This window comes from Seriola aureovittata, chromosome 14, assembly GCF_021018895.1.
Source record: "Seriola aureovittata isolate HTS-2021-v1 ecotype China chromosome 14, ASM2101889v1, whole genome shotgun sequence".
NCBI lineage: Eukaryota > Metazoa > Chordata > Actinopteri > Carangiformes > Carangidae > Seriola > Seriola aureovittata.
The window spans coordinates 12471126-12486022 of NC_079377.1; the positions used below are offsets into that span (position 1 = coordinate 12471126).

Below are 14897 nucleotides of genomic sequence, written 5' to 3' on the forward strand. Positions count from 1 at the left end.
TGGGTTTTTACCCTGTTGACCTAATTTTGTCACATGCATCTGAGTGAAGTCAGTCAGTGTCACATCCTGGTCATGTTTGACAATGACCAGCGAGCACACAAAGTTATTTTTAGGAAGACAGTGTTATTGATAAACACCCCCTATCAGACGTCACCTGAATAATGACTCCGGCTACACAAATATTCACATTAATTGACCTCATCCTGAACATCCCCATGACGCAAGTAGTATACACTGCTGTGCCGATAAATAATATTTAACAAAGATAAAACTGTTTTCTAGGAAACATGGTGTCACCAGCTCAAACATGACTGTGCATTTCAACACCCACACTGTGGGTACAGAATTTCCAATTACATGTTAATATACTGTAGTGTTAAATGCTATTTCACTGTTACGTTCATAACCAAACTAACCTAACCCAGTTTCTGTTTGCATATGCCTGGCCAGCAAACTTCCAGTGTGCCCACTTCGTCATCGTCTCTCATCTCGACAGCTGTTCATGGCCTGTGGGGGAATTCCTGGTTCCTCGAGTAGACACAGCCTTTCCCCTGCTTACTTTATGGGAACAGGGGGCAGGGCTAGTCAGATGGTTTTCCTCAGAAACTATTATGTGTTGATTCACTGTGAGGGGGCGTGCTGTTCACTCCCACTGTTTCCTTCTTACTGGGAAGTGACTCTCAGGCTTACCGTACAGAGGGAGTGTATGAAAAACAGATAGAGAGGAGGGAGGGAGGCTGATGGGTGATGTGAAAGGTGGTGGTATTTAAGGTTCTTTGCTCTGAATGTCAGACATTATGTAGTATCCTTCCTTGGAACAACTTGGGGGACATGGGAGAGCGAGCAGAACATGCAGGTGAACAGGGGAGAGATGGCTTACTGTATCTTCATTCGGCCTTGGAAAGCTTGCTGCTGATTCAACGCTAAAACATACTTTTGTTGAGATGGGACTGCTGAAGCGTGTTCAGAGCTCGACTGAAAGAGCACAGCCCTGGGAGGCCTTTATGAGGAAATGTATTTCTAATGTATCAAAGATCTGGAAGGAAAATCTTCAGTGAATGACTGGGGTAGGTATATCGGTAGAAAACTTTTTCAAACTGGTCAGATCATGGACACATTTTATTTAAAACTACAAGCTACAAACATTCAACATGTTTTAAGTTGTGAAATTTTTTTTTTGAAAGAGGTAGGAGCTCTTACAAAGAAACACCAACTTCCACATTTTCTGAACACAAGCAGATAAAGAGTGTTAATGTCATACTGTCATACTATGTTAGCCAATTTAGTGTTTGAATGAGAGCTGTTTCACTGAGTGCAGGCTGTAAGACTGGGTTAGTGTCCTCATGGGGGATTTTTTTAGTCTGGATTGTCTAGTAACAGGCAAAAGAACTGGTTGTTTCCCAATCCAACTGCCAGAAAGATAGGAGTTTCCTGAATGTGTTCAGGTGTGGCCTTCCTCAGATCATTGTGCTCTACTGCGTGTATCCTAAAAGAATGTACACCCAAACTGAATAACCCACAGTGACTGAGATAACATTGAGGAGTTATCACACACTACTGTCACTGTCAATATTAACTCCAGGCCTTGAAAGGAGAGGTTTTTATAGATGACGGAAGAGATCCTGTAATTCAGCAGACAAGAGTTAATATCAAACTTACTTTGGACGGTTTGAATACGCCAATTGACCAACAGTATGTCAGTAATCTCACTGTCCCAAAGTTCTTCTCATGGGAGTGTACTGCAATAACTGATGAGTCATTTCATGTCTTGACCGAAGAGCACTATCACCACCATCTGATTCAGAGCTTGCATCAGCCCAGTGGACAGACTTTTATTTCAGTGGTTGTGAAGCATTTCCAGGAACACTTAGGCTGAGAAGATGGTTGCATTCCACAGATGACCCTGAAACTCTCCATAGGCTCTGTCTAACCACAGAATTGGATCTATTCAATCACAACTGCATTCTGGAGGTTTGTTTTCCACAGTGGTTTTATTTCACTTACAATAAAACACCCCTAAATCTGGTGCCAATTTATGAAAAAGTATATATTTAAAATTATATATTGCACAATTGCATTACGCAAAAGCCGGCCATTATTAATTGCTGTTTAAGATCAACTTTTAGTTGGCACTGTACTGACTTCTTGCACAATCTTCCGATGAAAGAAGTAGGGCTGATGATATCATCTCATCATTACCCTGCTTTTCTTTAGAAATAGGTATGGTCATGTGGGACTTAACCTCAGTGTGCTGCTCAACTTGTTGTCATACACCATCTTACCTCTACTTTTGTGTTGAATTTCTATAGTTTTTATGTTACTGGTTATAGACTATATGGTTAGTTTATAGACTTTATTTTGGTTTTATCTCATTAATACGTAGGCAATAAGATGAAAAGTTGACAAGAATATAAAGAGGCCTGAGCTGAGTCAAAGGATTAAACCATTCATTGATCAAGAGGCTTCACGAGGACCAGATTTTGATAAGTGCTCTACTATGAGAACTGAATTCCATAGATGGGGGCATCTTCAGGTGTCATCTATGGGCTCAGTTCTTTTGGCATGGTACTGGTTTGTCAGCCTTACTGCACGGCACTAAAGCGTGGGTTTACGGTTGATTACTTTTTGTTTGTATGGTTGTGTATGTTGTTTGAGGAAATGTGTATATATATATTTATATATATGTTAACTGTCTTGAAGTGATGCATAAGAAGTTCTTTTGAAATTGTGTCTAATATTACTGTGAGTAAAATAAACACATTTCTAAATTATGGATCAGAGTTTATCAAAGTTAATGTTAAACATATTGTATTTTGTTAATAAAATAAATCAAAGTGAATTATTTGAATTATTTTCTTTTGTAATTTATTAACTTTCATAACATTTTGTTTGAGTTTTAAAATGTTGCAACATTTAGGTTATAGATTTCACAAGAATACAAGGGCTGCCATGCTTCATACATGTGGACCTCTTTTATAACTGCAGCTCTTATCTACTTCCATGAAATCTGCAGTCTAATGGCAGTTAGCTAGATTATCTATAAATAATATGATCCGATACCACAGCTGACGTCCTTTTCAATTACAACATCACTGAAGAAGGGGTATGAGGAAACTAACAAAATTTCCAGCTAAAACTACTCAAGTATAAAACAGCATATATCAGTGTTAAGGAGAAGTAGACTCAATCATAGGTAAAAGTAGACCAGTGCTAGTTTAAAGCAGTTTTTGTAAGGTACCCGTAGTGTCTCAGTCATTCTGGGATATGCTGTTCACACTACACACAACCTTTCTGACGACCTGTTAGCATCATGACTGGACTATACACCCTTTCCATTCTCCCACCAAGAAAGTTTTCCCTCAGTCCAAACCCCGTTCTGAGGTTGAAGCCATAGTGGTCGGGGTGGAAATTAAGCCGCAGGGACCAAAGATGCCAGATTTGCACACATCTACCACATGGGTTGAACAGCAGCACAAGAGAGGGCTCACAGTGGTTTTATTATTCACCCTCATGGTTGAATCTTAAAATTGTGGCCTCCAGATATGGCAGTGTATAATGTGTGGTGGTGATCAGCAGAAAAGGGCAGCCGGTATTGTCCCACTGCAATGGAAACATTGCTCTGCTGCAGCATGTAGCAAAGTAATATGTATGAGGAAATCAAAGCATAAAGAGGAAATGTGTGAAGAATGGACAACACCCTGATACCATCCAGGCAGGTCTAACTTATCTTTGCCTTGCATGAAAAAAACCTGTTGGCTGATAAAAATCAAAAAAAAAGGAAAAAGAAAAAACTACTACATTCAGCATTACGGAGGAGATGGCAATACCATAATTATCTTTTATGAGGGAAGTAATAAAAAACACGCTCAGGTCCCTCAGCTCAGAATGTTGTTGTTAGTTTTTTTATTGATGTGTCTGCTGATATATATTTCCATTTTTCTGAGATTTTCTGAGACATTTACATTTGATTGAACAAATTGGCATCCATTTCCTGTTATCACTCACGTGGGATACAATAAAGCCTCTGTCATGTGGCCCAAAGATTACAGTATTCAGGCAGCAGAAAAACAAGTGGGGTAAATCTAAATCTTGATAATGTTCAATGAATAGCCCCAGCAGACAAGCACTCTCCCACCAACATTACAGATATTCTAGGTTCTAGCTCTAAATAAATTAGTTTAATGCAGGATTTTTATTCAAAATATAAACTACACAGCAAACTAATCTACAGCATAGTGGAAAGACCAATAATCCAGCCACTGCACACTGGCCAAAGGCTATGACGTCTTCAAATGAATGATGTTTCTCTGACAGGTTTGACTGAAACCTTTAAGAAACCCTTGCTACACTTGCTTCAGAATGAAATATTTACTTGACGTTTTCTTTGCTGATTATGATGTTTATTGGATCATTATTTGCAACCGGATGATATAATATATAATCGTATAGGCTCACAATTGCCATTTTTATGTGCGATGAATACTTTAGATAAGCTACTTTAAGTACATTTTGCCATTTTGTCTACTACTGGGCAACTGAAGCAAAATTTTGAATGCAGGATTTAGTAAAGCATTTATACATTTTAGTATTGCTGCTTATACTTCAGTAAATGATTTGAATAATACCTCTTCAACTACTCGTTACTTTAGCTCTGCTTTGAAGAACAATTTGGCCTATGCAGCCATCATTTGGCCCCTGAAAAACTTTGAAGACCGGACCCTAAAATCACGCCTTCCTTTTGTTTGATTGACAGTGTATCGACCAATCAGAATAATCTACAAATCTACACAAACTTAAACCACCTTTCTCATTGGTTATTACTGCCGTCAGTCAATGACGTCAGGACCTTCACCTAACCAATGGTTAGGCACTTGGTCTTTTTTTTTTTTTTTTTAGTAGAGGATGAGCAACAGGCTGGGTCCTTCTGTGTGTAGCACAACGAACCGAGTTAAACTGTTTACTGTTAGACAACATTACCAGTGTGAAGCCTACATTGTTTAGTGTTGTCTCTTTTTGTTGAAGTGGCAGTAAGTGGAGGAAGATACCTGCATTCACGTTGTTTTTTTAAATAGATAACCAGATTTGTTCGAGGCCGTGGCATGGATGAGGTACGGCCTACCAGTGGTGCTCCAGCCCACGGGCTGGTGCCGCTGTTTCCTCCCGGACTGCAGGCTATCTACGGGGAATGCCGGCGACTCTACCCCGAGCAAGCCAACCCGCTTCAAGTAACAGCCATTGTTAAATACTGGTAGGTAACCCGTTCTGTTGTTGCTTGTCTGACATCTCTGCAGGTACTGCGTTTGTGCGACATGTTTATGTAGGGATGGCAAGGGTCTAGCCAACAATTAGCTTAGCTGCCAAGCTAACGTTTCAGCCAACTAAATCCAGGAACCAAACTTTAGGTAACTGCTGCTGTTGTGTGGAGTTTGAGGTGTCAGTACCAGGCTATACTAGCTTAATTAAAACATATTCATTTGAATGTATCTCACTACTTGGATAAAAGTTATTGCCTCCCAGGTAAGCCAACAGTGTGTACATGGGTGAACAGAAAAGTAACTGCAGTCCATTGACAAACATTGATAAACATTTTGATATGGCTGATGGTTTTCATTTTATGCTTCTCACAGGTTAGGGGGACCAGACCCGTTAGACTACATCAGTATGTATAGGAATATGGGCTGTCCAGCTCAGGACATCCAGGAGCATTGGCACTATGTCAGCTTCGGACTGAGTGACCTGTATGGGGATAATAGGGTTCATGAGTAAGTACACTAATGTAACAACTTGACTTCCAGTGCCCTGGGGAGTTGGTGCAAATTCAACACACATTTGATGACAAAGATGAAGAGCTTCATTGATCTCTTTTGCATTGAATTTATTTAAAATTTTCAAAAATGATGGACATTGGTACATCCCATTGCCTTTGTCAGGAGCCCTTTCACAGTATTAACACTACACCTAATGACCCTCTATTATTGCTATTATTCTGGAGCATGCTGTTGATCTTGAAAGCAGTGGGATTTTTATAAAAGAAAATAAAAGTACTGTTGCTTGCCTGTGTGTGTCAGATTCACAGGGGCAGACGGACCCAGTGGATTTGGCTTTGAGCTCACCTTTAGACTCAAAAGAGAAACAGGGGAGACGGCACCACCAACCTGGCCAGCTGAGCTCATGCAAGGCTTGGCTCGCTACGTGTTCCAGTCAGGTAAGAGCACAACGTTTAGGGGTGAAAAACACAAAACAGTTGTATTTATGTTTTGCATCTTTGCACGGAGTAAGCAACACATTAAAAACCAAGAGGTCCAGGCAAGTCATGTAATGTCTACTACATTGATTAAAAGTATAAATTACTTTGAAAAACATTATTATGACCACTTTTGCAGTAATAATGATGGAGGAATAGGAGAATACTTACTAATTGGTTTTCCAATGATAGGGGAGCTATTTAGATTTATCATATTAAAAACATTTGGTTTTAAAATGGAGAAGGCTATTGCTTTTCTTAGTTTAGCTTAGTTTTTAGCCATTAGTCATTAGTTAGATTGAACAAGCAGTTTTAAGACATGAATTTGGTCTCTGGAAATGTCGTTTATCATTTAATGTTATTTTAGACACTTTAAGAAGGAAATGATTAATTGATCAATCAATAATATCACTGACCAATTAAAAGGTTATAAAAAAACATTGTTGCAGCTTTACATTCTTCTTACTTCACTTAGAAACTTTTTGTCAAAGAGTAATGATTTTCTCATCGAGTCCCCGTTTCTTAATAGACTAGTAAATGATTTATCTGCACCGGTTTTGAAAGATCAACTCTCCTTTTGCTGCGGTTGCCATGCCTTCTTTTTATGTCTTTGTGAATGTGAGGAATTTGGTCTTTGTAATAATAGCTTGTAATTCCACTGATACATGTAAACATGCATAAATAGAGGAGTCTGCTGTCAGCAAAGGTCTTAAGTTTCGTTCACATCATTTGTGTTTGTTGGAGCTCTGGGTATTGACAGGAAGTCTAATTTCCCCCTTTCTTTCCCTTTACCATTTTAATAGGATTATTTTTTATGGCTGGCAAACAAGAGCACTGTTGTAGTGTGTGAATGTTTACTGTGTGTAAGAGAAATGGGTATATACTGATCTGCTAAGTTCTTTAAATCCTTCAGTTGTGCATATAACGTACACAACAAAGTGTGGTTGAGCTCAGAGGGAGCATTTAAAAGCCACGCAGAAAGAGAAGAGGGCTATTCTCTCCAGGCTCCCCTCTCCTTTCCATCCAACCCTTCTCTACTCTCCAGCTGGGGTCAATTTGCGCGTGGGTGGGCTAGGCCCCTGAGCTAAATGAATGCTGATTCCTGGCCATCATCCCCCTCATTTTTCTCCTGCAGCAAATCTGGACTGGGTGGATGTTACCTCCCAAGCAGATTCCTCAGATGGAAATGTAGTTTTTATGTTTTGTTTTGTTTTTTTTGTTTTGATTTCTCCCTCTCTCTCTCTCTCTTACCCAAACTCATTCTTTGCGGATCTCTGTCCCCCTTTTTTCCTGATACTGTAACTTCCCCTCAGAAATTCTGTTCCGTCAAATAATGAAAAGTAGGAGAGCATGTGTTTCTCAAGGCTGGTTGAGGGTACAGGCCCAAATGCAATTGTGTATTTTAGACAATTTAAAACAACATATTTTGTCATACTCTAAAATTTATGTCTACTCTTGTTCTCTCTTGTACAGAAAACACATTTTGTAGTGGCGACCATGTATCGTGGCACAATCCACTAGACAACAGTGAATCTCGTATCCAGCATATGTTGCTTACTGAGGACCCACAGATGCAGCCAGTTCATACGCCATTTGGCGCAGTGAGCTTTCTCCAGGTGAGTTCAAATATGTGATATTCACACAGCGTAAATAACTTCACATGATGCACTTTTGGGATCTGGACAAAACATGGATCAACATTAGAGGAGATGAGGATGCCAGTAGCCCTGCAATTTAATATCAGAGATGATAAACTAAAACAATAAAAGTCAACACGTGAAACGAGAAAAACCTTTGCCTCATCTAAATAGTTTTATTGTCCAGTAAAATAATGGATCTTTGGAGCCCAGCAGGGTTTGTACACTGATCTGCCTTTTAAGTTTAAGAAAAAATAAGTTAATACAGTATGTGTATGATCAGTCCCAGGGCAACAAGCAGACTGGCACATCAACAGTCATATTGTTGTGTCTGTTTTCTCTTCATATCACATCAGCTGAATTGTTGAATGAATACATTGCTATACATCTGACTAAACCGATTGTGACATTTAGTTAATATTACATGGTAGTACCAAACATTTGTAGAAATGCTGAAACAGCCTTATCGATTTAGTTTTCGTTCTTACCAATTAAAATAAAGGCAGCAACAACAATAAGAAAGACTCTGAAACATTATACAGTAACATGATTGTAGACCACCCTCCAATGCTGTGCACCGTCTCTTGTAGATTGTGGGTGTATGCACAGAGGAGCTACAGGCAGCCCAACAGTGGAACGGTCAAGGCATCCTGGAGCTGATGCGTGGAGTCAAAGTGTGAGTAGACCTACACATTAGCACATGATTCAGGCTCGATTATGGAGCCATGTTTTAGGTTTGAAAACAATACTTTAGATATTGGGTTATGCAATTTCTCATTGGTGTTTTTTTTTTTGTTAACTCTGTTTCATAAGTGATTGTTGATTAGTTAGGTTAGTTCTAAGAAACTCAGAATTTAGATGTGCAGTAAATATAACTTAACTTGCTTCAAGACACTATCTGTTTTTTGTAAGTGCATTTGTGTGTGAACTGAAGTAAATACAGAGAAGACCACTCCACTGTAACATATATGGCATTCAGTCTGCAAACACACTGTGAGCAGCAGAGTAAAGAAGTAGTTCCTTGTATATTTATTAACTTTGTGTGTTTAACTTGAGGTTAATGCAGACCTGGACTAATGTTGATGATCGTCCTGTGTACAGAGCTGGTGGCCCCTGGCTAATCACAGATATGAGGAGAGGGGAGACCATTTTTGACATCGACCCACACCTACAAGTAAGGCTTTATTAAGTTCTCACATCCGGCTTAGGGCACTATATTGCTTTTATACAGTGTAAGATTAGGGGTATGTATTATATAAAAAATTATGCATTAACTTTTTAAAAGGTATTGCAGTCCACTATTATGTTGTGCAAGGGGTTTATTGTGAAGCTCTGTGTTTGGATAGATGCCCAGTAAAGGGAACTGAGTGAAAAAGTTGAGCTACATTGTAAATAGTTAAGTTTAAGGAAAGTGATTGTCCATATACAAAGATTTAAACAGATAAAAGAAAGCTATTTTTAACTTGGCCTCAACAAGGTCAAGAATTTGTCCTGGGTATCAGGGGCCCTCTGTTGCCCTTTTTTAAAGGGATGCCCTGATATGTTTTAGGGTTTTGGAAGTATACCACTTTCATGGTTTACCATTGTGTGAAAACTGCTGGTTATCATACCATGTACATTTGCTTATTACAGGTATTGAAAAAAAGTGAGAGTGATATCATCAGTCATCATTCCAAATCCTTGTTATTTCTACTCCTAATTTCACCAATATCAGATTGACCCGATAATTATTTAAACTGTCTCCCTCTTCCTCTTCTGGCAGGTTGAGGATTCTAATGTTGTTTTTTCTCATTCTATTTTCTGATAATACATCTCATCTGACAAGCATTACAGCTGTTTTTCCACAGAAACTTTCCTCTTTTCTTGTGAATCAATATGCACGCCTTGAGCGAGGACGTCAAAGACAATGGACTAAATTTACTTGTCGAATGATTCATCTTCATTTTTAGCAGATTTGACTTTGTTTTCAGCCGATCAGCATAAATAGTATTTTCCCTATGTTTTGCTGGATACCATTTACCTGTTCATTACTGTCCCTGGCATCGGCATGTTTTTTATTCTCTTTGTTTCTGGCCTTCCAGCAGATTGTTGATTTGATTGTTCTTGTTTCTCAGAACTCACAAACTCGTTAGATCTCTCAACTCTTTTACCATTATAAACTTGGAACTGCAATCTATCTTCTTGATTCCATGCAGATTAATCTTCTGGATATTTATTATAGCTCAGTTTAGGCACAGCTTTTCTTAGAGCTACTAGCGTGGGATCACTTTGGATATCCCTTTGGAAATGAATGAGGGAACATGGAGAAACCACATCAAACATATTCACCCATCTTTGATATCCTGAACGAAAAAACATGAATGTTTAAATGTTGTTCATTAATTGTTCATATCGAAATAATTTCCCATATCCTGCCTCCAGGTTACATCTGCATTGTCTGGTCGGTTGGTAACCTACAACTTACTAACAGATACACACTGACCCTGATCTGACCACATAATGAAACACACACACACACTTTCCTGGTTCGGGGGGGCTGAGTGTGTTACAGCACCAACAGTAAATTGGCAACTACATTATTTTTCTCTCTGACTGTATTAAGAACCCTCTGTTATCGCATAAATCTTTATGCAGTGTCCTCTCATTTCTGAAAATGTTAACCATATGTGAGCTAGTGTTAATGATTGCGTATATTTCTTGCTCATCTAAGCAGGAGAGAGTGGACCAGGGTATCGAGACAGAGGGCTCTAACCTGAGCGGGGTGAGCGCCAAGTGTGTCTGGGACGATCTGAGTCGACCGCCAGAGGATGAGGAGGACAGCCGATCCATCTGCATAGGATCACAGCCACGCAGGCTCTCAGACAAAGGTATACCAAGTCCCAAAGGAATAAAAAGAGTAGATCCTCTAATTAAGACTGAGCAAGGTGTGATAATTCCATGCTGATCTTTGTGTGTGTGTTGACAGACACAGAGCAGATCAGGGAGACCCTGAGAAAAGGACTGGAGTTTAACAGCAAGGCAGCACTACCACCCATCAACACCCAGAGACAGAGTCATGAGAGACCTCAGTGAGTCTTCCTCCCACATACCAACACACACAAAAAAACATGGGTTCAGCTCAGTACAAAGTTTGCACCAGGATGACTCCTTCCACATTGTGCGGTGACTCACGGTGCATTTGACATCAGAATTTTTATCACCATTGTGTTTTAGCTACTAGCATAATATGGTGGTGTGTCACTATCCTGTAGCTGTTTTTCTGTGGAATTCATTGCATCTGCTGCAGAATCAGGTAACAGTTTATGAAAGTCGTTGTGAAATCTGTGGCTGTACACTCCCATATAGGGCCAGGCCAAAGAGCTATTGGTTCCTTCACACTGGCTGTTTCTCACAGACAGCCGTCTTCTCATTGCTGATTGTACCATTTCTCACTTCCTCACTTACATTTTCCTTCCACCTTTCTTTTGTGTTCGTTGTCCGTTTCTCAGGAGTCGGAAAGACAGTTTGGAAAGTGAGAGTTCAGCAGCCATTGTTCCACATGAGTTGGTCCGAACACGTCAGTTGGAGAGCGTCCATTTGAAATTCAACCAGGAGTCAGGCACACTGCTGCCCCTCTGCCTGCGGTACTGCACTACACCTTCCACCCACACACGATATTTACCCTTTGGGAATGCCTGTAAGACAAACGGATAAACAAAAAGTCCAAACTTTCATGTAGATTGGGTGTGGCAGTATGTCTTAATAAAACACCAGAACAAAAACACAGATGATGCCAGTTTCTCAGACGTTCAGTAGGGACTTTCTGCGAGTCAGCTCCAAACTCTTGATTGGGGGGAGCTTGCTCTGTTTTGTTTGGTATTTACTTCGAACGTCAACAGAAGTGACGTCATGCAGGAATGCATAGTGCACCTTTAATGTGTGACTTTTTGCAAATTTAGTTAACTTATCAAACAATATGTAGAAAACTGTTTTATTAGTATCTGTGTTAATTTATTACAAAATACTTGCCTGTTTCTACATGTCTACAATTACTCAGGGAAATATTTCTTTGAAGTCAAACAAGGAAACTTGCAATATTAAATTCAATTTAATATCATGCAAACATTTTTATTTTTGCATTGTCTACCTTCAACAGGAAAATTCTTTAAAGCTTCACAAAATCAAAGAAATGCTTTGAAAAAGCTTGACAGTAATTGTCATATGGAAAGAGAAATGAAAACACACATTATACACTTGTAATGACCTTTGCAGTTCATGCTGTACTGTATTCAATCTTTTACAGGGGCCGGTTGCTCCATGGGAGACATTTCACTTACAAAAGTATCAATGGAGACACAGCCATTACATTTGTGTCTACAGGAGTTGAAGGAGCTTTTGCTACTGAGGAGCATCCATATGCAGCCCACGGCCCCTGGCTTCAGGTAAACACCCACAGACTCTCACATAAACTCAGTTTCCATGTCGGGCTTTCATATTTAATGTATGTTTTGGACTTTCTGCTCTCCCTGTATAGATATTGTTGACTGAAGAGTTTGTGGAGCAGATGCTTGGGGATTTACAAGAACTTAACACTCGTGAGGAGGTAAGTAAAAAAAAAGTAAGTATTTTGACTTTTATTTTCAGTTTTGTTTTCTTCAACTTGCCTGCCTGTTTAACCTTGTATATCCTTTCCATTGGTATAGACAAAGTTACCAAAGGAGTACAGTTGGCCAGAGAAGAAGCTGAAGATCTCTGTTCTACCAGACTCTGTGTTTGATAATCCACTCCAGTGAGACCGAGACACTTAATCACTAGAAAATACCAACAATACCTTCAAACACACACTTCGGGGGGGGGGGGGCCATCATGAACAGGAAGCCTCCCAGGACATGCAGCGACCCTGAGGGTGCACAGATATGTTGTTCCCACAGTGGACGGCCTGAGATGGTTTCATCCCTGAAGATGATCTGACTTCTAACTGTTACTGAATTCTCAGACTATTCCCACTGTTAACAGCATTTCTCTGAGACTTGAATGCTTTTGAAAATGTCAAGCCAGCCTGTCCAGATGGTTGACCTGTTAGAACAATCATTATATGTGACGTACCAGCTGTAGGGCAAAATAGGATGTTGTCATCCCTCCAGTAAGGCCTGCCAGGTCCAACATATACGTCACAAATGCAGTTGAGCATGCATCCTGTGATCACCAGACATTATATCCCAAGCAATAAATGAGGTGCCGTTCTCAAACTAGTTTTATTCTATTTATTCCAGTGGCCTTAGAAAGGGCAGAAAAGTCCATTCTATCAGTATTGTTTTCAATTGAGCTAATGTGTATAGTATTTACAAATGCTGGACATTTTTCTCTTATGTGTTTGTGGTCATACCAAAGTTATAACTGTTGGCAGTCCACTGCCAGTACTGTCTGTGTCTCAAATGTGTCATGATTCTGAGAGAATGACATGACAGGCTGAACTATTATTAACTACTATTCACTGCCTGTTTGACTGGGACAACCAAACAAGCATCTGAACCTTTTTCTTAGATATTTGGCAAATGCTGCAGGTATAACCACCTCTACCCCCTGTGCCAAGAACATGACTCCCATATTGAGTAATCATTTTTTGAATGTCTTCTTTCAGATTTTCCATGATTGATGATACATGTTTTAGAGTGATGAGTTTAAATCCATCAAGTCCGTTGTAAATGTGCAAAGACTAGGAATCTGTGTGTAGTGTCCTCCCTCGTGTGTTGTCTTCAGTGGCCACAGAAATATAAAATCTTTTTTTTTTATTTTTTTTATTAGTAGGACCTGCTTGAAAGTTAGAGTAAAATTCCTCAGTGCCCTGTGCTGAAAAGGACCACATTCTCTGTTCACTCTTGCCTTCAGCTCCCCTGGATTGTTCAGAAACATCACTTTGATTCTAGGCCGCTGCGTTCACTGGCTTGCATTTCTGATGCCGTCATTGCATTCCATGTTAACACCAAATCAAAGAAAAGACTACTTTTACTACAATGTCCTCTTACAAAAATGTACTCTTATACAATCTTATTTTAGTTTTTTGTTTTTTTGTTTGTTTTTTCCAGAGTGACGAAGTTTAGACATCGTTGATATGGTATTTTGTAATTGCTATCTTATTGACTGAACTGGCTGATTGTAATCCCAAGTGCATTAAAGAGTGTAGATATTTACACAAATAAAGCTGGAACACTAATGCAGAATTACAGAGGAACTTGTTTCTTAAAATGTGTTTATGTGAACACAGCATATTATGTCTATTTATATATGATTTCCTATAAATATATGTGAATAATGAGGAACCTTTTATAATGGGCTTATAAGTAATAACTAACGGTGCAATTAATGGTTGATAAATGTACAATCATACTTTATAGATCTATTACAAGCCAGTAATAAGAGCAAGTTTTGGTTGCTCTTATTAATGGCTTGGGCTGGAGGTGACTTGCTCTATATAGTTAAATCAGATCTAAATGTTGGTGATCTATTATTAAATACTCCTGGGTTTCTCACTTTCTAATTGCCCATTATGTCTGCAGTTAGAAATGATACCCAGTCATTATTAAGGGTCATGGGTTTATCAGTATCTTTCTAATTTAATAAGTTTAATAAGTTGTAAATGTCAATAAGCTGTTGATAAATAAATTTTGGTCCAGATGTTCTGCAAACCTTTCCCAGCAGGTAAGTGGTCTAAGAGTCCATTGGAGTGGTTCTCCTAAAGCTGAATTACTAACAGGGCAAAGAGGGTAACTGCTCCAGGACCCCAAATGAGCCTCATGTTCACTGCATGTTAGTTTGCTTCTTCTAAATTGATAGCTGAAAAGCTGTCAGGGAATTTGCACCACTCAATTACTTTATCAACTAGGACTTGCTTAACTCATGTCATTTTTGCTATGTCTTTTAGGATCTGTGTTATTAATATGAATGTTTTATGATGTGCTCACATGATGCATATTCCTAAATAAAGTTGCTTAATTGAAATGGATAGAGTAGAGAATAGAGTATTTTTTTGGAGAGCA

The 14897-nt window shown here is 39.2% G+C and overlaps 1 protein-coding gene across 4 annotated transcripts; it reads left to right on the top strand.

Annotated features, from left to right (window-relative positions):
• Positions 1-775: 775 nt before the first annotated feature.
• sufu (suppressor of fused homolog (Drosophila)) lies at positions 776-14081 on the top strand. 4 transcript variants are annotated; one of them, XM_056395384.1, is made up of 13 exons: positions 776-1067; positions 5073-5248; positions 5628-5762; positions 6069-6205; positions 7718-7860; positions 8472-8557; positions 8983-9055; positions 10595-10748; positions 10847-10949; positions 11370-11504; positions 12164-12302; positions 12395-12478; positions 12564-14081. In XM_056395384.1, exons 1-13 carry the CDS (start codon positions 1059-1061, stop codon positions 12651-12653), a joined length of 1464 nt encoding a protein of 487 aa, XP_056251359.1. In that variant the 5' UTR covers positions 776-1058; the 3' UTR covers positions 12654-14081. The 4 variants fall into 4 exon arrangements, with proteins under 4 accessions (XP_056251359.1, XP_056251358.1, XP_056251361.1 ...); XM_056395383.1 differs by having other exon boundaries at positions 778-1067; positions 10592-10748; XM_056395386.1 differs by having other exon boundaries at positions 779-1067; positions 12395-12463.
• The last annotated feature ends 816 nt before the right edge of the window (positions 14082-14897 follow it).

What these genes read in the sequence shown, in the direction of transcription:
- sufu (XM_056395383.1), top strand. An exon ending in ACGCAGGCTCTCAGACAAAG is followed by an intron (nt 10,749 to 10,846) that starts GTATACCAAGTC and finishes GTGTGTTGACAG; the next exon opens with ACACAGAGCAGATCAGGGAG. An exon ending in AGGAGGTAAGTAAAAAAAAA is followed by an intron (nt 12,479 to 12,563) that starts GTAAGTATTTTG and finishes CCATTGGTATAG; the next exon opens with ACAAAGTTACCAAAGGAGTA.